Genomic DNA, 25,680 nt, shown 5'->3' on the forward strand with positions numbered 1-25,680 from the left:
AGCATTTCTCTTATAGAAACCCAACAATATATGAATTTGTCCGGACCGAATTAAAAGGTACTAATTAAAACTTACTTTCCTTTTAGGTACAAGGATAAAAAAAAATAAGAGAAGGAAAATTAAGAAGGAAAAAACTGTGCAAATCAATTAGATATAGTATAATACAGCTATTTGATGGATAAACAAATCGGGAAGTTACTTTGTAAAATGAACAGGGTTGACATGTTGGCAGCATGTTGTGAAGGAATGGCTACTAAAGTTATTTTATCGCTTCAAATATCTGGATCCTTTTGGTGTATTTGTAGACATTAGGTTATAGTATTATGCTTTGTAAAGAGGCTTAAAAGCATAATTGGAGCAAAATATCAAGTATTTGCTAGGTATATACCAGGTTTGCTAATGCAGACACCTGATTCATTCTACATATGACATAAGTAGTTATACAATCGTATCTAAGAATATTGTAGATTGACAAGAAGAAAGGAGCGTTGAATAAACTGAAGTAGTTTTACACTTATCTATTTTTTTTTCTGTAGTAAATATCGTTAAATGTGTTTAATTCTCTGGTCTGGTTAGTTGTGTCTAAGGAATGGGTTTAGGCTAATATTTTTCACTGGAGATATTCTAGAAAGTTTATACAACTGTGATTAGCACGAAAGTTGACTTATATATGGGAGTAACCTAGTTTAATAAGAACATCTTTCAATAATTGTAAGGAGAATAATATAATTTTTGTCTATAATACATAAGAATATTCTCGTATAGAGAGGAGTTTAGTAAATTATAGCATGACTTTTATAGATGTTCCTTTTAAATTATTAAAAATTTTCCTCATATATATTGGCTTTGAGCGTTTTCATGCTTGGAATAATGGAAGAAAGTAAGTTTTACAGATAAGCTAGTCATAGTTCAACTGAGAACGAATCATAATATGCAAATAATAGAAAGTAAATCAGGGAGGAGATTAATGAAACTTGTGTATTTCATACCAATAATTGTTAGCTGAAAATTCATACTGGCAAGAGTTTTATTTATATCTACTGAAAGTAAATCAGCAGGATTAAGGAAACTTCTTCGATAAAAAGGCATATTAAGATATGATAAAGGAGAATTTTGTTGGATTGGTTCGCCACATAACAGGTATGCAATAGCATGTTTGTCTAAATTGAATATCACAATTTTTTTTTTAGGATTTCATGGGTTGCTAGGATCATAGCTTTATTATTCGCATAACCATCGTAATTCTGTCCCAGTAATAAATACGACATTATAAGTATATAATAATACATTTAAAAAAAATGGGCAAGTTAAGGTAGTGATAGCTTGTTTAAAAAGAAAAAGTTTTAATGAATCTTAAACTTTATATCTTGTTATTATAACATAGCTAGTTAGATTCTATACTAAAGAAAAAACTAAAAACTAGAAACATTGCCCCACTTATTCGAAATCTTATGGATGTTTCGGTTAGACACAATAGAAAAAAAAAACTTTATATTGCCATAAATAAGTGTAGAATGTATCATTCTTGATGCGTAATTGATGCGATTGGAAGCCATGTTTATAATAAACCTTTATTTATGTTACCTTACTCTCATTTTTTTAACCCGATTAAAGAATATTAATTCGAAATCAAAAGTGTATAAAAAGAAATTCACTTTCTTCTTTAGACAGCCTAAATCTTAGAACCTAAGCTACTCAGATGACTGTATACAACAAAAGACTGCCTTGATTGGACCTAACATTACTATTTCTTTTTTAATTTCAAGTATAAATACTATACTTTGCGCACAATTGTGTCCTATATAGAAGATATGGGTTATTCTTTGTATAAGACATAGCATGAACAGTTTCTAAAAGACAATCTGAATATCCGCCATATTGATCCTAATACCAAGTTATTGAATGTACTTCATCCCAACCTAAGAATAGATCCTATCTTTTGGATACCTATGTCATCTCTTAAACGAGGTCATGTCTTCCACTAGCGAATTGGATGATTACCAGGCAATAAGTCTCAATTATGCATTTATCCTCCTAACGAATTGTTTACCAAATTTCATACAATCTGTTGTTTACACATACATCGCTGTTTATATCTTCCTGTCTCAGTTGCTGATCCAATATCCTTTCTATTCAATCAGTTGCCTTGTCTATCACGTTGTAGCTCTGCCTGGACTATCCTCTGGCCAGAAATATGCACCACTCTCTACAATTTTGATCATATATTTCATGATATGTTCCCTCCCCCTCTAATAGAAAATATTGGTTTTAAATCGTTGTAATGATTATTTCACAACCAAAGCTAATAAATCATTCTTCTTTCTTATAACATTATTAAAGTTTTCCTTCACTTTTTCCTCCTCTTTATATCGTCCTTATCATTTTTTTTATCTCGTGTCTCTTACAAGAGTAAGTTTCTTTTTGTTAATTTTTTATTGAGCTAATCTGAGCAATTCAATATCATTTAGATATTACGTGCACACAAAGATCGAAAAAGATAAATAAATATACCAAACGGAAAAATTATTTGTCAATTTTCAAAAAAAAAAAAAAAAAAAAAAAAACTCTTTCCTCAATTTTCCCAAATAACTTTACAGCTTTATTTTTTGGTGAACGCAGTCGCGTTACATCACGATTTATTTTTTGCCTGTATTGCTTGTTTCATTCTTCTCTACATTTCATCTTACCAAACCATGATGCTATAGCGTGAATTACAAATATCACTTTACACTATCCTAACAGATATTTATTCACAAATATAATTCTAAATTTCAGCATTAAGTACATTGTTCATTTCAACATAAGTTTAATGACCCTTCAGAAAAGGTGTAGTTCCAATCCTGAAGGGAACAATGTCATGAGCTGACTTATAATGTCATGTACCTTGATTAAACAAGCGGATCAAGGAATTCTATCTAGATTCCCCTGAATCTCTCTTGATCCACTTTATCAAATAATATTAAAAACTTCCAACACTTCATTATCTACAACATATCTTATTCGGTAGTAACTAACACTTTTCTGATTCACATCTTATGTCAGACTTCTTTAACAATTCTTACAAATAGCTAAATAAAAAATATTAACTTTAGAACTATTGTTCGCTCTCCTTGACTTTCTTTTGTCTTTATATTATTTTTATTTGATATTTTACAAGTAATACAACAGTTTCATCTATAGTTTTAACAGTTAGGTGTTCATATAAGAATATCTATGGTCAGAGAGGCATTAGAAAAGTATTAGTTACGACAGAGTAATCCCACTTAGTATTGTCAGTAGAGTGTACCAACTTCCTTAAGTTTATAAAACATGAGGAAGTATAATACATAAATAAGTTGAAGCCGCATTCCTTTATACTATTTGTCCAGGTACTTTAAATCTAAATATTTAATAAAGGAAGAGTAAGTGACTCTGACTATGCCTATTTATTTCGACGATCGTTGAATTCTTATTAAAAAAAATTGTTTGATGATATAAGATTATAGCATATGCATGCATAAAAGGGAAATATTTTTTATTTTTATTTTTTTTTGAATACCACAATTCGGCAACTATACCTAAAATCTTGGGTTTATAAAGAAAAAAATTGAGGTAAATAAAACAACTTGATCGGAAAGGGCAGCGCCTTTCTGTTGGCCAAGCGGCGATCATGGAGAGATGAACTTTGTTAGCTGTAGATGGGAGTGATTAAATAATAAAATCGGGGTTAGTTCTGAGCTTTAATGATAACATGCTACCTTCCAGGATCCAATGTTCAACACCAGGCCTTCAAATGGAGGTCGATAAAAAGATGTTGTTAAATCGCGGGGTAATTTCCTACCATGCAAGAGAGGAAAGCCCGCAGCATTGAGGGCATTCCTGGGAGTAACACGGCTGTAGTAGAAGCAAACAAGAACAGAATCTAATCCACCTCTACACTATAAAAGGACTTCCTCTTCAATAATTTTTTTTCTCATATAAAATAAAAAAAAATGAAAAAGGGAGGATGGGCTCTAAAGTTAATACGTATTGTGTAGTACAATTGCTATAAAAAATTACACATTATTTATTTAGAACCACTGTCATACTTGTTGCGGTTACAGAATACTTGTAAATTATAATATGTAACAGTAAGGAAATAGTATAAACTACTGGTGTGGTTATACTCAAAGACTTGAAATAGAAGAAAGAATACGTAAAGAATTGACAAACCAAGAAGACGTTGTTAAATGTAACGAATTAAAAAACAACAACAACAATATAAAATAAATAGTAAATTTTTAATGATGAGGACACAAAGAAGGATCGATAGCGCAAAAAAAAAAAAAAAAAAAAAAAAAAAAAAAAAGCATGAAACTGATGGCAGGCTTGTTATAGCTGATACATCAAATAAGCTATCCAATATTAAAAATAACTACTTTAATAATAAGGAAGGATATTAAGGATATTGATTTTGTGGCCAAAACTGATAAAAATGATAAAAGATCTATGAATCCTTTTAACATTGGTAGTTGGGTAAGATATGTAGAGAGCTATAAAAACTTTAGGAGTTGTGACAATGACCAAACAGGCAAATTTGGTACTTCCTTAGTGAATTCTACAAGACAAAGAACCTATGGATTGAGGCTATATATCGTTGAAATGAGAATTATGGGCGTATTTTAAGTCAAAAAAAAAAAAAAAAAAAAAAAAAAAAAAGGCAATTTTGATTTTTGATGTTTTCAGAACGAATTCTAACGTTAAAGCTAATATCATTTATTTCTGATTAATGTAAACATAAGTCCCTAAAAATTAAAATTGAGTGTTTCTAATATGACAGATGCTGAAGCTTTTGAAAAGTTCTTAATTGCTAGTCTCCAATCAGCACGAAACTAAAATCCGTATAATGAATGTAATTAATATGGATAATCCTATATTGAATAAAGTCATTAAAGTCGTTTATCACATATATGAGGATAATTGACAAAAAATATAACAGTAATGTGGGTTCAAATAATGTGCATGGTAAATGTGATGATATGGCTTAAAGAAGAGCAAAGAGAAAGAAGAAAAGAAAGAGAACAAAAGGACGTATGGTTTGAGACTTGTTTATTCAATGTAAAAAAGAATGATATAAAGACTATTTCGTGTCTACACCAACTACTTGTATTTATGCTAATGAATTCTGAATCAAAGAACATGAGTCATGAAACAGTATTAGTATTCAAATTTACACGTCTTATTGATTCAAAGGACTGATCTATGGATTATCTACTGAGTGTTATAATGATCTGATTGAGGCTTTAAATTGTTTGATCTGAGTGTATGTTCCTTATGTCTACTATAGTGGATCAAAAACGACTTGAATCCTTTATCAGGGCTATAAAAATAAATAGATAGAACTGATACGATATCTTATTTAGTTGACTCATTTAGATGATTGGATGCCAATAGGGGTTATATTATATTATTTATAAGATGTTATATACAGTAAGATATGATATCTTTTATTATATATTCAGGCTTATAGTTTGTCCTGTATTATGTAATTCATCTTTTCTAATATTGCTTATGCTTATATCCAGAGCTTGTTCTATAATAGCTCTTCAATTTTTAACAATTTTATTAAGCGTAGTCAATTCCTTCATTGACGTCTTGGGTTGACTTCTCAATTGTATCCCTTGGCCATGTCTTTGTTATCTATATAATAACTTTACTACCCATGAAGACCCTGTTCAATGTCTCCATATCTGTACCGTTGACTTAATATGCTGTCATTCACCATTACTGATCCTCTGCTTTCCTTAACCAGCTGCCTACTGAAACAATCTAAAGTCCTCACAATTAACTTCTCCTTGGTTCAACACTCTGTATTATCATTTTACATGAAATAGGATTATTTATTTCATCAGCTACTTCCTCGTTAAGCTAGTGTATTAGATGTTATCCTCGTCATAGACAAGTAGAGTTATACTGCTTCTGATTTTTTGTTTCCTCTTGTCTCTTTTCCTGAGAGGCTTTTATTATTTTCTCCTTTTTTTTTGGAACTGGCTACAGTATAACGTGCTTATTTGTCATTTTTATTTTTTATTTTTTATTTTTTTTTATTATATTTTTTACTTTATTTTATTTTTTAAATAAATAAATTCTTTTAATAATAATCGTATTAACTACATATTCAAATTAAGATTATGACTACAAAATTAAACATTTACTCTTTTTTTCCTTTTTAGGCTTCCCTTTTGGACCTGCACGAAAACCTTCTCTCTGAGCACGAATTGCTTTGACAACTTGATAAAACGATCTTTCAACATTGACGCATGTCTTTGCAGATGTTTCAATAAAATCACAAGCTAATCTTTTTGCTGTTGCATATCCTTCATCTCTTGTTACCTCTCTTTCTGTTACTTTATCACATTTATTACCAACAAGCATTAAAGGCACATTATCAACATCTTTTACTCTAAATATTTGATCACGAAAGCGTTCAATACGATCAAAAGTTGAACGAGAGGTAATTGAATAAACCAATAGGAATCCTTCACCATCTCTATGTTAGAATAATATGAGTTTAGAGTGTATAATTCAATACAGATATACATATATCTATTATATACCGAATCCATTGATCTCTTAATGCTGTATATTCTTCCTGTCCTGCTGTATCTAATACTTCTAAAATACAAGGCTGATCATCAATAACGACTTGTTTACGATATGAGTCTTCAATAGTAGGATCATAAGTCTAATATGAATTGTTTAGAAAAGATAAATAAATAAATAAATAAATAGGTTCCTTTTTTTTTTATGCACACGCATATTTTACCTCTATCATAGTAATAACAATGAAATTATATTATACATTAAATAAAAGATTTTTTGTAGATTATATCTTTATTTCTTACCAACAAAATGATTTAAACAGAGCTGCAAATGTATATAAAAGTTTAATATTGTTTATATGCAGTCTATTCAAAGAAAAAAAGTATGAATTACCTGAATTGTAAGCGCAGTCTATTATATGAAAATGTGGTTAACCGAGTACAAGAAAGTAAAATAAAGTTTAATAGAATCCTACCTTTCCAACACCACCATCACCGAGAACAACAAGCTTATATAACATCATTTTCGTTTGCTAAAATTAAAACTGATTAATGATCTTTTTTTTTTTGTTTACAAATCATTCGAATTGTAAAGGAGTTACCTAAATTAAAGACTCTTTATTAAATAGCAGTAATGTATATAAAGACCGATCTTTTCGTCTTTTTTTTTTTTTCTTTCTTATTTAGTTTTTTTTTTTTTGTTTTTTTAAAAAAAATAAAAAGAAAGAAAAAAAAAGATTATGTTAATGTGTAAATGAGCAAAACGAAAAAAAAAAAATTAGCTTTTTTTTTTTTTTTTTTTTTTTTTTTTTTTTTTTTTTTTTGTTTGTTCATTATACATCTTAACCAAAAATGATGTCGGAATTTTAAAAACCAAATAATATCCGTTAAAGTAAAATTGATTACTGGACTTTTCCCTTTTGTAGCATTTTAAATTTTATTTGCGCCTTTGCACTGGCAGGATTATTTTATTATATTTTATTTGTTTATATTTTATTTATTTTATTTTAATTTTTTTTTTTTTTTTTTTGCTAATGAGTTCATTATTAGCTATTTTACTTGTAGTAAATTCAACAAGAGGCCACCACTTTTTATTTAGCTACCCTCAAGATCCTCAACGACCCTCTTCAAACAGAAATAAACATAACGTTGATGATTTTTCTGTTATAGGCTCTTCAATAACAATCAATCAAACAGAACAATATGAAACCGAGAAGAATACAAAGGATGCCTTTGCTGGTCGTGATACGGTATTTAATATGGACGTTTCCTTTTTAGCTGATGCTTTAGCTCCTAGAATACCTTTATGCGATCGTAAATTTCAATTAACTATTGATGATCTAACTTTTATTGGACATCCCGTCAGTTTAAGCTCCATTCATCAAGAAACGGGTGAACAAAAAGATGAAATAATGACATCTCCTTTATCTTCAAAATCACCTTCACAAACACACTCACTGTCTTCGTCTACTTCTTCCTCATCATCCTCATCATCCTCATCTTCTTCTACAGCCACAACAACAACAACAACAACAACCTCGAATCCTTCTTCACCTTCATCGTCTTCACCTTCACCCTCTACAATTCATAAACCACGAAAAAATTCTGATGCCAAGGAAGAAGATAAAGAAAAATCAAACGATGTTCAAGATACAAATCGTATATCAACATTAGATTTATTTTCTGGTTCAGTATCGATCCACATGACTCTATTTCATGTTGTCTTTGTTATGTCTCCACCAGATTTAGAACTGAATACACAAGTAGAGACTCTTTATAAAAACGTCATTTTACGATATTCATCTGCTTTACGATATGAGCAACTTCGATGTGGATATGTTCAATTAGAGATTGAAAAGATATTAAGTTTAAGAGAAGAAGCATTTAATAAAGGTATTAACAAAAAAAAAAAAAGGATTTTTCTAATAATTGAAGGCTTTTTATCTTTTAGGTACTCCATACAATCAAGTCATGAAAGAGATTTTACGAGCATCATCACTAGCTAAAGACATACGTGAAATTTATACAGCCATTTCAGCTAATAAAGCAGCCCATGTAATCATTAATGATTTTATTGATCTGTCACTTCAAATACCCATAATGAATCATGATCGAGGCAACACTACACTTCCTGTACATGACAATCAAGTGGGTATGGACGTTATAAAGACCAGAGATAATGCATCCTCATTGATGGATATTTATAGTGTGGCTGGTTATGAATATGATAATTATCCTGTCATTTGTCCATATCACACTTTATTGTTATTAGAGGACCCTGAGGAAGTTCTTAAGAATATGCCATTGGATGCAAGTCCCACTTTAGTTCAATTAGTACAGATCTTAACTCCCACACAAAGTTTACAAGAGCTGCATTTTCTTTTAGATTGTTCGTTAGCACAAATATATCGTTTAGCCGCACATTTGATCTATTGGCGAAAAGCAAAATTGATTCATACAATTAATACAAGAAATATATATGTTGTTTCCCCAAATGCAAAACTAGATGAGTAAAATCATATTTATATAACATGAAAATGTCATCTCTCCTATCTAACTCCTCTCTCTCTCTTTCTCTCTCTCTCTTTTTTTTTTCTATAGCATAGCAAGTCTTGAAGTTGATTTTAACTTACATATTCCCAATTTGAGCTTGTCTGTCTTATTATCAAAACTACAGCAAGTTCAACAATACCATCAAGTCTATCATATCAAGGAGCTAAAAAATCAATATTTGGAGGCCATCACTTATCTTATACGTAAAGATCTCGTTGTTCAATTACATATGTATCTTGTTTTACTTGAGCCGCCAGAAAAGAAATCAGGTCAGGAAACTCCTCAAGTGGAACAATCAGAAGATGCTTTACCCACTAACGGTAGTCCAAATGACCTTGAATTAAATCGATTAAAGCGATTAACTTATGAACGAGCACCTAAAGAAGTAGCAGATTTATTTGAAAGGTTAAGGCCTTATATGAATGGGCAATATCATATTGAAGAAATTATTTATCGAGAAGGTATCTCTAGAAGACAGCTTGGTTTAGTGTTGAAATATTATAGAGATAGAATTGCAACTGTCTATCACTATTAATAAATATGAAATGTATATAATAATAAACCTCTTTTTATTTCCATTCTTTTTATTATTATTATTATTATTATTTACTGGTTAATATATGATTAAAAGTTGTTTGGATTACGATAAAATACGATAGAATTAGGATCAGCTACATTATCATCTATACTAAAGAAATCAAGAATAGACATACGATCCCCTTGGCCCAAATAGATAACCACATTAAAGGCTACACCACCTAATAAGACAGTAAGCCATATCATCACGGGTAATGCCTCTTTAAATTTTGTCCATAACATCATTTCTACTTTTCTTTCTGAGGCTGATCTCGCTGACGTACCCCAGCCAATATCCCAGAGAGAGATGATGGCCCAGAGCTTAGCAGGCACAAGTCCCACCATATAATAAATGGAATAAAATGGGAAGGCAAGGAATTGAAGATGCCAAGTAATGAGAACTGAATACATGGTCTTGATAGTCGCGATCAAGGCCAACGAGATTAACCAGACACATAAAACAAAAGGCGATTTACTAAACAAGATTTGAAAGATGGAAAACAACAAGACAAATGGATAAATGCCTTGGTAAAAGAGCTCAGCTGCCATCCATGGGCTATGTTTATGAAGACTACGGATATTCCAGAATAGTTCACGATAAAAGCTCTTGGACCATCGTGTCTGTTGCTTAAACCAACGAAGGAAATCGGTAGGTGTCTCGGTTTCACAAAAGGCAAGATGTGTATAAACGACACGATAGCCTTGTAATAAAGTACGATTTGTTAAATGTCTACAATAATATAACCATTTTTAATATTTATTCATACAAATGAAGATAATAATAATAAGAGTTAGAAGCAGAGGGTGTAATAAGGGCGGAAGGAAGGAAGGAAGGAAGGACTATTATTATTTTATTGGTTCTTACCTATCATCACCATAAGTACACTCCATACCTAAAAAGGTTTGACTAATCCAATCATCAAGGATTTCTTGCAAGACATACGATCGATAAATACCCATGGGTCCAGAGACACATGTCACACAACGATTAAAGCTTTGTGCAGCACGTTCAATATTGAATGCCATCCAATATCTTAAGGAAGACATAAAAGATAAAACACCATCCGTTGCATTCCAGATCCTGACATCCCCAGCAGCAGCACCTATATTGGGAAACCAATAAAGAGCACGTTCCATTTCGATCATCGCTTGAGAATCGAATTTGGTATCAGAATCTGTTGTCATGATAGCCTCACAACCAGCTGCCATCAAGACACGAAAGGCGGTATACATTGCATGTCTTTTACCTCGATGGGGTTGGATATAGCAGACAGGCATCGAATGAGTAGGTAATGTATACGTAGTACGTAAAAGTTGATTATAATATTCATTTAAATCTTCTTCCTTGGACGATTGTCGAACTTTTTGAAAGGAAACAGAGAGGAGCTCAGGAAGGACCATGACGGGACTGGATGGGAAGACAGTTTGAAAGACATGTGCCATTTCCTTATCCTCAGGTGCGTCTCCATCAATCACGACAATCACTTTGAATGGATCTGGATATTGGAGTTCTTTGATAGATTGAAGGCATTTCTTAAATAGAGTTGGCTCTTCACGATAGCCAACCACAGCTAAACCCATACTCGTTGCAGGACGACCCGCTGATGCCTTTTCATTCATAGTCTCTTGATCCATAGATACGATCGTTTCTGGACATGATTTTAGCATTGAAGAAGAAAGTGGGGGAGATTGTTCTATTGTGATTCCCTCCACTTCAGATGAGGATAATGTCGGTTTTGCAGTATTTTTTGAAATCGTATTGCCGTTGGTGCATTCAATCTCGGCTACTTTTTCATTGATATTTTTGGTCCCCCTAGAGGTTGATAAAGATACTGCATTAGGTAATCGTCTTGCATAATAATAAGTGAATAAACGATTTAAACTAGCAAATAAGAGTTGTAAAAAAATAAACATAAAGACAACAGACCCATAAACGCCCAACACCCAAAATGATCTACGAGTTATTTCAAGTCTTAAAGCATATCCTATCAAGGCAGGCAATACAAAGAAAGATGATATAATAATAGAATAAAGGATTTTTAACGGCACTGTCCAATGTATAATCATTGTTTAAAGAGAAAGAAAAGTATAAACGTAAAAGATATGATGCATTTTTTTTGTAAAAAAAAAAAAAAAAAATAAAATAAAATAAAATAAAAAAAAGTTTATTTTGATATAATACAATATCTAATATATTTATTATTCATGTTCTACTTAATATTCTGTAATATGCTTGTTTCAGCAAACAAATAAAACTCTGCGGGGGATGACATCAAAAGGTTTTAAAACAGATACAACTGACACATATTTTGTGTATGTTTCTGCTAGTATTAATGTATATTTATAAAGTCTATTTTTATTACATAATATACTTTTAAAAAATCACTTTGTGACATTCAATAAGGGGAGGAGAGAGAGAGAAACAAGAGAGAATTGATTTTAGGGTATCATTGTTTAATACAATTCTTCTGATTTTAAAGAAGTTAGTATAATTTATATAGCAGATCAAGAAAAAAAAAAGATTGGTTTTTAGATATTCTGTAGCTATCCAAAGTCCTCAAATTTAGTAAAAAAAACTATGTTTATTATAGATAGTGTCGTTATATATATAATTGATGCCAACAATTTGTTATAACAGCTAAAAATAATATTCTCTCTTTATTCAATATAAATCCTAAAAATTTCTTATAGCTACTCTCTCGTCAAATATATTAATAAATAGTCTGTTCAAAACTGAAGTACGATTTGATCATATTAAGATCAACTTTAATATAATGCAAATCATTAGAATTTACTCAACATAGCTGCCCAAGAAAAATTTATAATACTTCTGCAACCTTTGTTCCCTTCAAAATAATACAATGTTTAATAAGATGATCAATAGTGCAAGCTTTACAAGGTAAATTCATAATTTGTTCTATTTCTTGTATCCGTATTACTTGCTTGATAGCGTTTCCTTATTTATGACAAATACATACATATATATTTTCATAATTGTAGAGGCTATTTTTCAAATAGGATAACATAATAAACTATCGTCGTTAGTTGCACTGTTCATATATTGTATAACTACACAACTCCTTTTCATAGGTCAATGCTATTGCTGATGTAGCAAAGGTATATTCAGAAGAGTTATCATTATGTAGCTTTAAGAATATCTATGAATTTCATTTTAAGATAACCAATGACTAGTTCTGGACATAGTCGGCAAGAGATTTGTTAGTAATTAGTTAGCTCCTTGGAGGATGTTCTCAGCTATGCATGTATACATTATCTCACTTACAATTAAACTAAATAGTGTTGAAATATGTATCCTTGTCTACAACTTGACCTTGTATAGAAGATTTATTTTTTCTCATACACGTAATAAGCTGCCTTTATATGATCCTAAACAACATCATATAGAAGTTATTCTCGCTAATCTTTTTAAGTTTTTAATGACTGTGTCTAAATGAACAGATCCCTGTACTTAGTTTTAAGTATTTATAAAAAGGATGACTCAATAATATGAATATCATTTATTATAAGGAAAAAGAAAAAAGGAAACAACATTTTTGAATTGTCATGAAAATGAAAAATGATTCGTCAAAAGTCTTTATTATCAACCACCGAGTTTTATGAAATACCTCTGCTCCTTAATAAAGCGTATTAACAATAAGCAAAAAGTTTCAATGGTCGTCATTTCTTTTTAAGGCGAACTATACTTTGAATTTATGCGAACTTTTTAAAACAAATTTTTTTTATTTATTTTTTAATTTAATCTTTTTTTTTTTTTTTTTTTTTTTTTTTTTTTTTTTTTTTTTTTTTCAAAGTAAAAAATTATGTCAATTCAGGCGCAATCTATTGCTTCATTCGATACAGTTTATAGTGCGGATTCAGTCGAATTTTGCCCTTTCAATGATCATGCGCAATATTTAGCAGTAGGCACTTACCAACTCACTGATGAACAACAAGATAAAGTTCGAATTCGTAAAGGCAAAACTTATATTTTCGACGTTACAAAGCCACTGGTTCCCAAACAGGTAATTGAAACACCAGCCGTATTAGACATGAAATGGAGCCACGCATTAGTGAATGACAAACAAGCGCTAGGCATTGTAGACTCTATTGGTGGGTTTCATATATATGGCTTTGATGATCAAACATTGGTACCTGTCGATCATATGCAAGCCACTGAAGACCCCACTGTACTTTGCCTGTCATTAGATTGGGCAAGTCGATTGAATAAGAAAGATGCGCGTGTTGTGACTTCACATTCCAATGGACATGTTAATATTTTGACACCTACTGAAACGGGGTATACTGTTGAAAGCGAATGGCAAGCTCATGAGTTAGAGGCATGGATTGCAGCCTTTGATTATTGGAATACAAACATTATTTATTCAGGTGCAGATGATGGATTATTTAAGGGATGGGATACACGAAGCCAAACCACGACCTTTGTATACAAACGACATATGATGGGTGTTACGACGATGCAATCCAATCCTCATAAGGAACATCAGTTAGCGACAGGAAGCTATGATGAAACTATTTATTTGTGGGATACACGATCAATGCGAGCTCCTGTTCAAACTTTCCAGACACCTGGTGGAGGAATTTGGCGTTTGAAATGGCATCCAACACGTGGAAATCGATTATTATCCGCATCCATGCATGCAGGTGCATTTGTATTTGATATTGATGATGAATATAAAGTAGAGCTATTGACAAGTTTTCTGGATCACAAGTCAATGGCCTATGGTGCGGATTGGTCCTTTTGTGATTCTGATTTAATAGCCTCCTGTTCTTTTTATGACCATGTTTTACATCTTTGGAAAACTTCAGCTTAACACAAAGACTTTGTTACATACCTAATCTTTTTATATATAAATATACTGCCTTCTTCGAGAATAAACGGAGAAATAATTAATAAAGGAAGGAGAAAAGGGGGATGGAAAAGAAAAAAAAAAGTACAATGTAGTTAACAATGAAGAAGGAGAGAAGAGGAGAGGAAGAAATTGTAAAATAAAGTATTTAATCATATGTCACGATACTCTCTTTGTTCTGTTGTAAATACAGACAATTTCTTTTTTAAGCAGATAAACACATAATTTATTGTATAATCTAAATAACATAATTAGGGGGGGTAAAAGGACACACACACACACATATGTATATGTATATGTATATAATCCGAGAACTTATATATGCATGTATATATACATATAAATCTATAGATGTATATCTATATGTAAAAGAACTTATTTTTATATTAAAATTGTCTGCCGGTAGACTGCTTTATATAATCTTCTGGACTAATTTCTCGTCTTTTTCTTTCAGTACAAAGAAGATTGATTACATTACATAAAGCTAATAATTCGATAGCCAAACTAGTAAAAAGAGCAATATAGATATGAGTTAATCTAGTCTGTATAAAGTGATTTAGAGGCCTATAGCAGGGTTGGTTCGTGTTAACTAATTGATGAGGTAGACAAGTAGGTGTAGCCACTGAATGGTCCAAGACATAAGAGAATCCACAACAATTAAATTTATTTTGAGCATATAATTTATAGTCTTTTGTAGATTCGTTCCAAGTATCACTAAGCCAATTTGAAATATGTGCTGTTTGATCATAAACAATAGCAGCAATTGATATTTGATAAATGAATGCAAATATAACACATGTTGTATATAAAATATGTATTGCTTTCTTTTCTCGATAATATCCACCCAAGATACCGATTAAAGAAGTAAATACTAAAATTAAGCCTAGTATAGTGATCACTAATAAAAATAGAAATTGAATTATTCATCTTTCCCGCTGCTAGTGGATGTATCAGTTGTAATCATTTTTTCTTTTTATTTTATTTTTTTTTTTTTTACTTTTCAATATGTTTGTAGGATATAGAATGGAATCCTGTATTTTAGACTGTGTAGCCATCATTCCAAATGATAATAAAATACATCCGCATATAAAAAAGAGTAAATTCGTTGAAATAAGATATATTGAACTCTGTCTATACGTAATAAAAGAATATAAGTTATACAATATAAGTTTGGTTCCTATTCTATGTTAATACTTTTGACAGCACGTCATAGGTTAAAGAAGAAGAATAAGAGAAGAAAAGAGAAGATAAAGGGCAAGTATCAGTTTTTCATTTCATTTTTTTTTATTATATATAAATTACTGCAATTTTAAGGAGAAAATAATTTATTAGATACAACAACAAACAACCCTTTATTGTTCTAAGGAGTTTATTATTGTGATTACAGCAGTAAAAAATAATAATAAAATAATAAATGTCAAAATGTTGTAAAATTGCATAAGCCACTTTATGGGTAAAATAGAGAATTTTTTTAATCAATTCATAAACCCAAGAAAATGCTAGGCTAGTTTACCCTTTTTTTTTTTTTCTTTTTTCTATTTTCAGTGGTACATAAAACATACATACGAAGATAGAAATAAACCCTTTTTTTATATATTCATTTCTATACTAATTTTCATTAAACAAAAAAAAAAGAAAAAAAGAAAACAATAACAAAAGCTGTCCCCCCTCCCTCCCCACACACATACACGTTTTTATTGTTTAACACATTTGGAAACATATAAATAATTAAAAAAGTCTTTGTCATTATGGTTAGTACAGCATCAACTTCAAATACTAAAGCTCAGGAACCTACTATGGAAAAGACAACAGAAACTAAGAATGAAGCACCTAAAAAAGTTCCGGCCCCTATCCCTGATGTCAATGTTTGGCAATTAAAGAAACAATCTATGACAACTTCTAATAATAACAGTACTGTCAATGGTAAAGTCTATTATATTCTATTTGTATTATATCAATAAAATTTAATATCTATTATTAGAAACTGCATGGCCCGCACCTAAAGAGGCTGTTCAAGAAGAAAATTCAAGTGATAAAAAATCTTCAAGTACTAAAGCAGTTAGTAAAGGACAATGGAAACCCTACACTCCTACTATTATTCATTCCACTCCTATCACAAGTGGACGTACTGGTTTCCGTGGCGGACATAACAAAAATAGAAAGTCTTCTTCAAAAAATAGTGCAACAGCAGGTCGTTCCAAGTCAACAACAGTACCTACAAAGGATGAAAAGAATAAGTCCAATATTTCTACTGACCATATCGTCGATACAAATACAGAAGACAAATCAGCAGCTACTGATGTCAGTATAAATACATCCTCTTCCTCTGAGAAAGAAGAAGAAGAACAACAACAACAGGAATTGAAAGATACTACTACTACTACTACTACTACTGCTGCTGCTGCTGCTGCTGCTACTACTACTACTACTAGCAGTAGTAATCATAATAAGACTTCTAATCATCATTATCGTCAAAACCATTATTATAATCGTGGTAATGGTATGAAGCGTGGTAGTAGTAGTGGATATCGTGGTGGTGGATTCCCTCGTTATTTTAATAGACCTAATCCTTCAGCTTATTTAAATGTCGATCCTGAAACATTAAAAGCTTATATTTGTCAACAAATTGAGTATTATTTTAGCATTGATAATCTCTGTAAAGACTTATATTTGCGTAGTCAAATGGATACTGAAGGCTATGTTCCTCTCTCTCTCATTGCTGGATTCAATCGTGTTAGAGGATTGACAAATGATATGTCCCTTGTACGTGCTGCTTTAGATCTTTCACAGATCTTGGAAGTAAAGAAGCAAGAGAATGGTGAACTTTTACGTAAAAAGGAAGGTTGGGAAACTTGGGTGCTACCTGCTTCAGGTACTACAGCAACAACAAAATCAGGTATTCCTCAAATTATAAACTCTGTTCCTGCTGGTCCTGCCCCTATCCCAACTTTAGTTTCTTTAACCAATCAGTCTGCTCAAAAATCAACTTCTACTACTTTGAATCCCGCTTCTTCTAAACCTACTACTACCACTACTACAACAACAACAACAACTGCTGCTGCTGCTGCGGATGATGATTTGTTCGAGTTTGAAGATGACGAATGGATTGATGGCAGTCGTCCTAATACAGTCAAGAAGTATTATATTTCGGATGAGGATTATGAGGATGAGGACGAGGATTATGAATTTGATGATGATAAAGTGGCTCGTATTATGATTGTTACTCAACGTAAGCATGACCGTTCACATCATTCCTTTGATCGTGCAAAAATGAATGATGAAATTGCAGAAATGATCAATGAAGGTTTGTATCAATACGAAAGAGGACTTGATACTACTAAGCAAACAAGTGAACCTAAGGTAGGCACAATGGATTCTAAACACTTTGCTCAATTGAGTTCAAGTGCAAAGAAGGATGTACCACCTCTCACACCATCCAAACCTGTTAAGTCCAATAAGAAGAAATCGACTCGTTTCTATCCTAGTCGCCGTGAATCGATGGTTACACGCTCATCTAATAACTCTACTTTATCTGTTCTTGATACAAAAAAGGAAGAACATGATGGTCATGTTGGTTGGGTTCTTAGTGATCAACCATACCATCCTCCTCATGATACCTTATCTACCAGTCTTGGTAAATCTCCCTTATCTGAAAGCCATCTTTCTACATCTGTTGATACCGTGGCCCATTCCTTTGGTAGTTTCCAACATCCTAGCGTTGACTTCCTACGTGATAAGGGATTCGTTCAACACAAGTACTACAAGTATCATGCTAAGGCCTTAAAGGAACGTAAACGTTTAGGTGTTGGGCAATCTCAAGAAATGAATACTCTTTATCGTTTCTGGTCCCATTTCTTACGTGATCATGCTAACAAACGCATGTATAATGAATTCAAACGTTTAGCTGTTGAAGATGCTAATCACAACTACCGTTATGGTCTTGAATGTTTATTTCGACTTTATTCTTACGGTCTTGAAAAACGTTTCCGTAAGGACATGTTTGAAGATTTCCAAGAATTGACTTTAATGGATTACGATTATGGCAGTCTTTATGGTTTGGAAAAGTTATGGGCATATGATTATTATCGTAAAGATAAGAAGAAGAGAGTGCTAGTATTCAATGAACGTATCGCTCAATTACTTGAAAAATATAAAACAATTAAAGATTTTAGAAGTTCTCAAGCACCCAAAAAGGTTGAAAATGCCACTTATTCGGTACCTAATCATGTAAGTCTATAAGATGACATTTATAAAAAAAAAATATAAATATAAAAATATACACACATGCTGATATTTTTTTTTTATAGAAGCAGCAAAAAAATAGTAATGGTCCTTCAAGAAAATCAAATTAATCTATCAAAAAATTATTATCTATTTTTTTAAGTTTTTTTCTTTTTTTTTTTTTTTTTTTTTTTAAGCTCTTTTTTTTTTAGTTCTTTTTTTTTTAAGTTCTTTTTTTTTTTTAAGTTCTTTTTTTTTTTAAGCTCTCTTTTTTTAAAATTTAACAGCTATTTCTGTATAACAACCTTATATTCTTATTTCTTCTATTTGTAAATACATATATAAAAAAAAAATCATGTATTATTAAAATATCTCGATAACAATAATAATAATAATAACAATAAAAAAAAAGCTTCCAACAGCGCACTCTTACAATTAAAAGAAGCCTTCAAATATATTATTGATATGTATATGCAGTAAAGATTGGTAACTCTGCCATGTGTGTCTAACTAAGTTTGTGATAATAAAAGGACATTTCTCTTTAAAGCCAAAGCCCTTATTGTCGTGTTTACTTGTATGAAACAAGTTATAAATTATAGTTAATCATTTTTTTCAGTTCCTGAATAAAAGGCGGACATGTGGATATTCAGTTTACGATTTTATTATTAAAATAAAATAAAACAATCTAAATGAACACCTCGTAATATTTTATTTTTTAACTATATTCGCCCCCTCCCCCCTCCAAACTACTAGTTCAAAAGGAAGAAAGGGAACTAAATAATCCTTATAAGAGACAAGAGGTAAAAAAAAGCAAAAGATGAAGGAAAGAATGACCTTAAATATGAGTAGAGAAGAACTATTCTGTCTGTATAGAAGTAGAATTACGTCTATTAAAAGTATAGCAAGTTTTATGAACACTTTTTTTTTTTTTTTTTTTTTTTCAAGGTTCAGACAAGGCGTCTCCGTTCTCAAGGAAAGATCTTACGACTGCGTTTTGGATGGGAAGGGGAAGGGTCCAGAGTTTAGAAAGAACTTTCATTGAGCATTTATGTTGGATTCTGGTGGTAGGCTTCATTATATTGTCTTTATTCGTTTTAGGTTAGGTTTGAAAAAAAAAAAATTGGCAAAGCTGGGTTCTTGAAGGTAAGATAGTCACCGTTGTAGCGGTTGAAATCTGCTGTAGCTTAGAAGATATTGAATTTGTCCACTTGATTTTTAAATTCAAGTACATGGTCAAAATATATTAGGAGTGATGTATATCAAAGTAGATCCATGGTGTTGCTACGAAACTAAAAGAAAATGGCTTTGGTATAAGGACACTGAAAAAGCCAAATTCAGGGATAAAATATCATATATTAATTTGCATGAGTTTTTTTTTTTCTCTTTTCTTTTCTTTTGAGTTACACAGATATTTACCAAAAAATTTAAAAGATACTGAATACAACCTTCACTTCTCTTTAAATGTATTCTCACTAAAAGCTGTCAAACATAATCTTTTTATAGCCCGTTTATTAAAATTAAATTAGTCACGACTATTTCAGTGCATGCAATATATACGGATCAATTCTTATTCTTTTACGCCATCAAAACTACAATGGTATTTAAATTTTAGCATTCCTATTTAGCATAGGTATTTATTTAATTTCTCATATAAAAAAAAATAAAAAACACCCCCATCAACAAAGAACTACATCTACATCTCTAAAATCATTTGGAATATAATAAGCTTGTTTGCAATAGAAGAGAATATGCATACAAGTGCTTTGATATAAATACATGTATAATGAATAAATAATTGCTTGAAACTATAATTGATCAATTGATCAATGTACATTTATATATTTAAATACTTTTGACAAGTCTCTTTCCTCCCCCCCTTTTTTTTTTTGAATAAACCCAGTTACCTCGCATGAGTAATATGGTATTTCTACTTCAAATCCAGACAATATTAGTAAATACAAAATTTAGACAGATTGAAGCTTATGCTTGGACTGGTAAAAAAAAAAAAAAAAAAAAAAAAAAAAGTTTAATCGTATAACTCAGTGAAATCTGATTGTCGCCCCTATTCTCACAATACCAATGACAAGAAGTGAACGGTTTCGTTGCGTGCGATGGCGACTTGGTTGGTTACCTCTTGGTAAACCCTCCCCCAAGCCTTGCCCCTTCCATCTAAATGAACTCTTCACACGCTCACATAGTGTTTCTTGTTTGCATATGCATAACCGCCTTCAGATGCCCCAAATCTATTGAATATACACTCACTCTTTTATCTCTTGAATCTTCTATTACCATCGACATTCCATACTAAGAAAGTAAAAAAAATCAATTGATGTCTGGCTCATACACTGGCCTTCTATATGTGCCATTCTGCTTGGAGATGGACTATCTAGCTTCACTCCCAAATTCATGAACCCTCTGACCATCATCTTCTTTCAATACAACAACGAATTTCTGATAGTTAATTATCATCACTTATGCATACACTTTAACATTTTCCCCTTTATATCCCAAAAGGGTTTTTCTTTCCATAGCGGCCTGATTAGAGCAAGCTTGCATCTATAAATGCTATGTGCCCATTGGCCATTTTTTAATTTTTTAATTTTTAAATAAAATTCAGTAGTTTAATCGTATAACCTAAGACCATGTTGTAGGACTTTGAAAAGCATGAAAGCAATGTTAGCTGTGAACGTTCTCTGCAGGCTTTGAAAAATATCCTTAGTTTCGACACAACTAAATAATAATAATAATAATAATAAATGAGTTGACTTGCTTAATCTTCAAGTAAGGTGTCTATCAAGAACGTTTCATCTTGAAAGTTTTCTTGTTGATGCTTGCAAACTGATACTTTTAGTATGCTAATGGTAATACTATTTTATATATACATTTATAGAACAAAGGTTAAGCAGTATGAAATGGCCTGTGGTAAAAAGTGTATAGAGTTGTTATTTTAGCATAATTTTAATGGATATACTGCTGTGGATGAAATAGAAAATGAAAATAGGGATCTACAACACGTGACTACTTCAACACCGCTTCCTACTGTTTGTAAAAAAAAAAAAAAGAAAAAAAAAGCATTGAAATGATAGTTGATAAAATCAAAAAAAAGTAGGTAGACTAAAGACTGTCAATGTTGAATTAACCGCTCACAAATATGTTTATACTTATTTTCTTAAAATGTTTGAACAAAGAAAGCAATAATTAATTAATTTAGTTAGTTGTTTCTGTTAGAACGGTTTTATCATCGTTAAAAAATTACATTCGTGGTGAGACCAAAATTTCTATTTTTATTTTCATTTTTTTTTAAAAAAAAAAAAAAAAAAAAAAAAAAAAATATGTATATTTTCAAATGCAACACTATTTTTTGTTTGTTTGTTCCTTTTTGTTTCTTTTTATATAACAAATGGGTAAAGCACAAAGTAAATTAAGTCCGGAACAGTTAAATGACCTTCAGAAGTGTACTTATTGTAAAGTAGATTTTTCTTTTCTTTTTAAAAAAAAATAATAATGATAAAGGATATAATATAAATGACTAAATGGTTACGTTAAATAGTCGAAAAAAAGGAATTACAACAATGGTATAGTCTATTTACATGAGCAAATAAAATATAGTGACTAAAGTAATAACAACAGGTATAAAGGATTCTTAAAAGATTGTCCATCAGGTCAATTAGATAAAACTGAATTTCAAAAAATATATAAGCAATTCTTTCCTTTTGGTGATCCTTCTCGATTTGCAGATTATGTATTTAATGTATTTGATAATGATAAAAATGGTATGATTGACTTTAAAGAGTTTATTGTGGCATTATCAGTAACAAGCAGAGGTCGAGTGGATGAAAAGTTATTATGTAAGTTTGTAAAAAAAAAAATATATATATATGGATATATTAAAATATACGTTGGATAAGACATTCATATACTTTATTTTAGGGGCATTTCAAGTAAGTTTTTTTTTTTTTTTTAAAAAAAAAAAAAGAAACTCTTTCTTCAATTATTTATATTTACATGTGGTGTGATAGCTTTATGATATTGATAATGATGGATTTATTACTCGAGATGAAATGTTGTGTATAGTAGATGCAATTTATAAAATGGTGGGAAGTATGGTGAAATTACCACCCGATGAAGATACACCAGAAAAGCGAGTTAATAAAATATTTGACTTAATGGACAATGTATGTTATTTTATTTTTATTTATTTATTTTCTTAATACTAAATAGAACTGTTTATAGGATAAGGACGGTAGATTATCTATGGATGAATTTAGAGAAGGATCAAAGAAAGATCCTACTATTTTACAAGCATTAAATTTGTACGATGGAATGGTTTAATTTAATAAAATGATGAGGAATTATTATTATTTTTTCTTTTTTCTTTTTTTTGGGTTTATTAATTATAGAGAAAAACTAGCCCTTTGGTTATCAAGTCGTGGTTTTGATTTATAAATAAAATTCAATATATGCTGTAAATCCTCTTCTTTACTTTTTAAATTAGCATCTTGATTAACAAGTCGATAGCCTTCAAGTGATTCGACTTTATTAAATAATCTAAGCATAAATAAATCCCGTTCTTTCATTGCTGACATGCTATATCGTTGTCTATTATAAAAGGTAGTTCGATGACTATCAAGTGACTTGACCAGCAAGTCTGTTGTATGAGTTAAATCTTTTATCAAAACTTCTTCATGAGATAACCAGTCCTAACGATGATAATAAATAAATAATGGTTTTAAAGAATATTAAATACACATACATGGTCTGTATAATAGGTCTTCTTATTCATTCTATCAAAAATGATACGTCGAATAAAGGTAAAATCAAGCTTCTTTTGCTGTTGACATTGAAGCACACGTTGATTATCTAAAGATCTTAAAGCAGATTTTTCTATTTGTTGAACTAATTCTTGTAACAAAATCTTGTCATTTTTCTTTGGTGGTGATAAACGAACTCGTTGATCTTCCATTCGACCCCTTGATAAACGCTCAATGACTTTGTCTAGGCTTGCAGCAGCTAAATCTTTCATTTGTTCTTCACTGAAACTAATACGTTGATTATGAAACTGTGGTGCTATTTGTGCTAATTTATCAATCGCATTTAATAGTTCATCTAAATCTTCTTTATGATTGGATAATATTCTTTTTTCAGTTTTTTCAACCTTTTCTACTTTAGTTGCCATGATTGACTCATATGCAGGAGGGGAAGCATATAAAGGATAATTTGTTGAGTCGTTTATGACTGGTTTAGCTTCATATGCAGGAGGTTGTTGTTGGGCAACTAATTCTTTTACTACATTCATTAAATGATTCATTGTGTCCCAAGTTGTAATTATTTCTTGATTTGCATCTGTTTCATCTAACGTTATGTTACCAGCCGCTTTTTCTCTCTGAAAGAAGGAAACTTTATTATGAAGTTCTTGTTGAAGTAGAGTACTATCAGCAGATAACCTTGATAATGAGTCCTGCTGAATTGAATTAAGTTCTAACAAGTGATAAATGTCGTTTAAAAGAGCTGCTAATGAACAACATAAAGTATAGTCATGTTGACTCATTTGGGTATTATGTGAATCTAATATTTCATGTACTTTTGATAAAGTAGTTGTAGGAGATGATTGACTACGTATCATTGGACTACTTGTAAACTGTTCTTGTATCAAGTTTGTATTTTGAGTAATAGAATCCAACAAGTCACTTTGTTCATAACAAGAGGATCTTCTTTCATAGTAATTCAAGTCTTTTATAATTTGTAATAAAAGTAAATCCAACACATTAAGACAAACATGTTTAACTGACTGAAGTGAATTGATAACTTCAGAAGATAAGCATTGAGAGTTAATAATAACCCTTGAATATTCCATAGGTTCTTTGGAAAGGCTTTCAAGGATTGGGTCATTTGTTAAGTCGTCATCATGAACAATATTATCTTGTTGTTGTTGTTGTTCAGCCTATATATATAAAAAAAATAGAGACAAATATAAACATGTTTCTATTTTAAATGGTGACTTTTAATTAGTTTTGTAAAGGAACTTACACTATTTCTAGATGCATTTAATTTTTTCTTTTTTCTTTCTAAAGTAGCCATCATGAACAGAAAGGGAAAGGAAAGAAAAGGAAAGAAAAGAAAAGAAAAAGAGTGTAATTTATGTATTTTATTACATAAAAGTTTATATTTAAAAATAAATGGGGATATATTTGATTTTGCTCCTTCCCCTCAATTAAGAAATGTTGTATAACTCTGTATTACCCTACTCTACTTGCTCTTTTAAGCACAGTTAATTATAGGAGAAGACATCTAAGCTCGATAAACTATTACATTTTAAAATAATAACAATAAAAAGAATTCGCCCGGAGGGGAAGCTCTTTAATAAAAAAAAAAAAGTGAAAGGATTAAACCGCCTTCCCCCCTCCTTAATAGGCTTAAAAGGAGAAGAAAGAGAAAGGAGGTCTACATAGCAGGTAAGCATTTCTGGTTTAATTCCAGACGTTTTTTAATTGATAGTAAAGGTAATTATGAATAAGATTAAAATTAGCGTTAAATAACTTATGCCATTCCAGATCAATAAGGAGATAGCCTTCAATTGTTAGTAACATTAACACCACACTGCCAAAATGTACTACCTGTTTTACACGTGAAAACACTTCAGCCTCAGATTTGTTTGTAGCTCTTCAATGCGACCGTGTTATGTCGACTACAAATTCTTGACGCTTTATACTCACTCACAATTGTCAAAATCTGAAGATCACCAGCTTAATATCGTTTCTGTTGTAGCACACACACACACAAGATACTGGTTATTACGCATTTATTACCCTTCAACTTGACGAGATCTTTTGTCCAAATATGTCTGTTCTAAAGTCAATCAGACGTACTTTCTAATGATCTTCTTTGAACTATTCTGACAGTCA

The 25,680-nt window shown here is 30.9% G+C and overlaps 10 protein-coding genes across 10 annotated transcripts; 6 read left to right on the plus strand and 4 right to left on the minus strand.

Annotated features, from left to right (window-relative positions):
* Window positions 1-6,069: 6,069 nt before the first annotated feature.
* On the minus strand, window positions 6,070-7,241 carry BX663DRAFT_523596 (small GTPase superfamily). The gene is made up of 6 exons (XM_051529539.1): window positions 7,163-7,241; window positions 7,037-7,093; window positions 6,955-6,972; window positions 6,864-6,885; window positions 6,576-6,705; window positions 6,070-6,508 (listed from the first exon to the last, which is right to left on the minus strand). The coding sequence occupies exons 2-6, from the start codon at window positions 7,082-7,084 to the stop codon at window positions 6,154-6,156; spliced, it is 573 nt and encodes a 190-aa protein (XP_051378805.1). The 5' UTR covers window positions 7,085-7,093; window positions 7,163-7,241; the 3' UTR covers window positions 6,070-6,153.
* A 136-nt stretch (window positions 7,242-7,377) lies between these two features.
* Window positions 7,378-8,954, plus strand: BX663DRAFT_231385 (nitrogen permease regulator 3). Its single transcript, XM_051521813.1, has 2 exons — window positions 7,378-7,452; window positions 7,611-8,954. Exon 2 carries the CDS (start codon window positions 7,820-7,822, stop codon window positions 8,564-8,566), a length of 747 nt encoding a protein of 248 aa, XP_051378806.1. The 5' UTR covers window positions 7,378-7,452; window positions 7,611-7,819; the 3' UTR covers window positions 8,567-8,954.
* Window positions 8,416-9,697, plus strand: BX663DRAFT_523600 (nitrogen permease regulator of amino acid transport activity 3-domain-containing protein). Its single transcript, XM_051529540.1, has 2 exons — window positions 8,416-9,070; window positions 9,162-9,697. Exons 1-2 carry the CDS (start codon window positions 8,532-8,534, stop codon window positions 9,646-9,648), a joined length of 1,026 nt encoding a protein of 341 aa, XP_051378807.1. The 5' UTR covers window positions 8,416-8,531; the 3' UTR covers window positions 9,649-9,697.
* Window positions 9,603-11,818, minus strand: BX663DRAFT_523602 (nucleotide-diphospho-sugar transferase). Its single transcript, XM_051529541.1, has 3 exons — window positions 10,555-11,818; window positions 9,724-10,419; window positions 9,603-9,641 (listed from the first exon to the last, which is right to left on the minus strand). Exons 1-2 carry the CDS (start codon window positions 11,754-11,756, stop codon window positions 9,738-9,740), a joined length of 1,884 nt encoding a protein of 627 aa, XP_051378808.1. The 5' UTR covers window positions 11,757-11,818; the 3' UTR covers window positions 9,603-9,641; window positions 9,724-9,737.
* Window positions 11,819-13,485: 1,667 nt separating this feature from the next.
* Window positions 13,486-14,746, plus strand: BX663DRAFT_523603 (WD40-repeat-containing domain protein). The gene has a single exon (XM_051529542.1). It carries the CDS (start codon window positions 13,511-13,513, stop codon window positions 14,519-14,521), a length of 1,011 nt encoding a protein of 336 aa, XP_051378809.1. The 5' UTR covers window positions 13,486-13,510; the 3' UTR covers window positions 14,522-14,746.
* A 197-nt stretch (window positions 14,747-14,943) lies between these two features.
* BX663DRAFT_555541 (Tetraspanin family-domain-containing protein) lies at window positions 14,944-15,615 on the minus strand (the record flags this gene model as incomplete). Its single annotated transcript, XM_051531638.1, has 2 exons — window positions 14,944-15,455; window positions 15,555-15,615. 2 exons carry the CDS (start codon window positions 15,613-15,615, stop codon window positions 14,944-14,946), a joined length of 573 nt encoding a protein of 190 aa, XP_051378810.1.
* A 500-nt stretch (window positions 15,616-16,115) lies between these two features.
* BX663DRAFT_461280 (uncharacterized protein) lies at window positions 16,116-18,964 on the plus strand. Its single transcript, XM_051523950.1, has 3 exons — window positions 16,116-16,480; window positions 16,539-18,784; window positions 18,865-18,964. The coding sequence occupies exons 1-3, from the start codon at window positions 16,306-16,308 to the stop codon at window positions 18,907-18,909; spliced, it is 2,466 nt and encodes an 821-aa protein (XP_051378811.1). The 5' UTR covers window positions 16,116-16,305; the 3' UTR covers window positions 18,910-18,964.
* A 1,860-nt stretch (window positions 18,965-20,824) lies between these two features.
* Window positions 20,825-21,028, plus strand: BX663DRAFT_580163 (uncharacterized protein; the record flags this gene model as incomplete). Its single annotated transcript, XM_051532188.1, has 1 exon — window positions 20,825-21,028. The coding sequence occupies exon 1, from the start codon at window positions 20,858-20,860 to the stop codon at window positions 21,026-21,028; it is 171 nt and encodes a 56-aa protein (XP_051378812.1). The 5' UTR covers window positions 20,825-20,857.
* A 1,084-nt stretch (window positions 21,029-22,112) lies between these two features.
* Window positions 22,113-23,232, plus strand: BX663DRAFT_523611 (calcium-binding protein NCS-1). Its single transcript, XM_051529543.1, has 6 exons — window positions 22,113-22,242; window positions 22,329-22,353; window positions 22,409-22,626; window positions 22,709-22,719; window positions 22,798-22,953; window positions 23,012-23,232. The coding sequence occupies exons 1-6, from the start codon at window positions 22,179-22,181 to the stop codon at window positions 23,108-23,110; spliced, it is 573 nt and encodes a 190-aa protein (XP_051378813.1). The 5' UTR covers window positions 22,113-22,178; the 3' UTR covers window positions 23,111-23,232.
* Window positions 23,100-24,994, minus strand: BX663DRAFT_564467 (uncharacterized protein). The gene is made up of 3 exons (XM_051532048.1): window positions 24,806-24,994; window positions 23,532-24,719; window positions 23,100-23,478 (listed from the first exon to the last, which is right to left on the minus strand). Exons 1-3 carry the CDS (start codon window positions 24,857-24,859, stop codon window positions 23,173-23,175), a joined length of 1,548 nt encoding a protein of 515 aa, XP_051378814.1. The 5' UTR covers window positions 24,860-24,994; the 3' UTR covers window positions 23,100-23,172.
* Window positions 24,995-25,680: the final 686 nt, after the last annotated feature.

The sequence above is a fragment of the Cokeromyces recurvatus genome (genome assembly GCF_025118155.1).
Source record: "Cokeromyces recurvatus strain NRRL 2243 chromosome Unknown BX663scaffold_36, whole genome shotgun sequence".
Taxonomy (NCBI): Eukaryota; Fungi; Mucoromycota; class Mucoromycetes; order Mucorales; family Mucoraceae; genus Cokeromyces; species Cokeromyces recurvatus.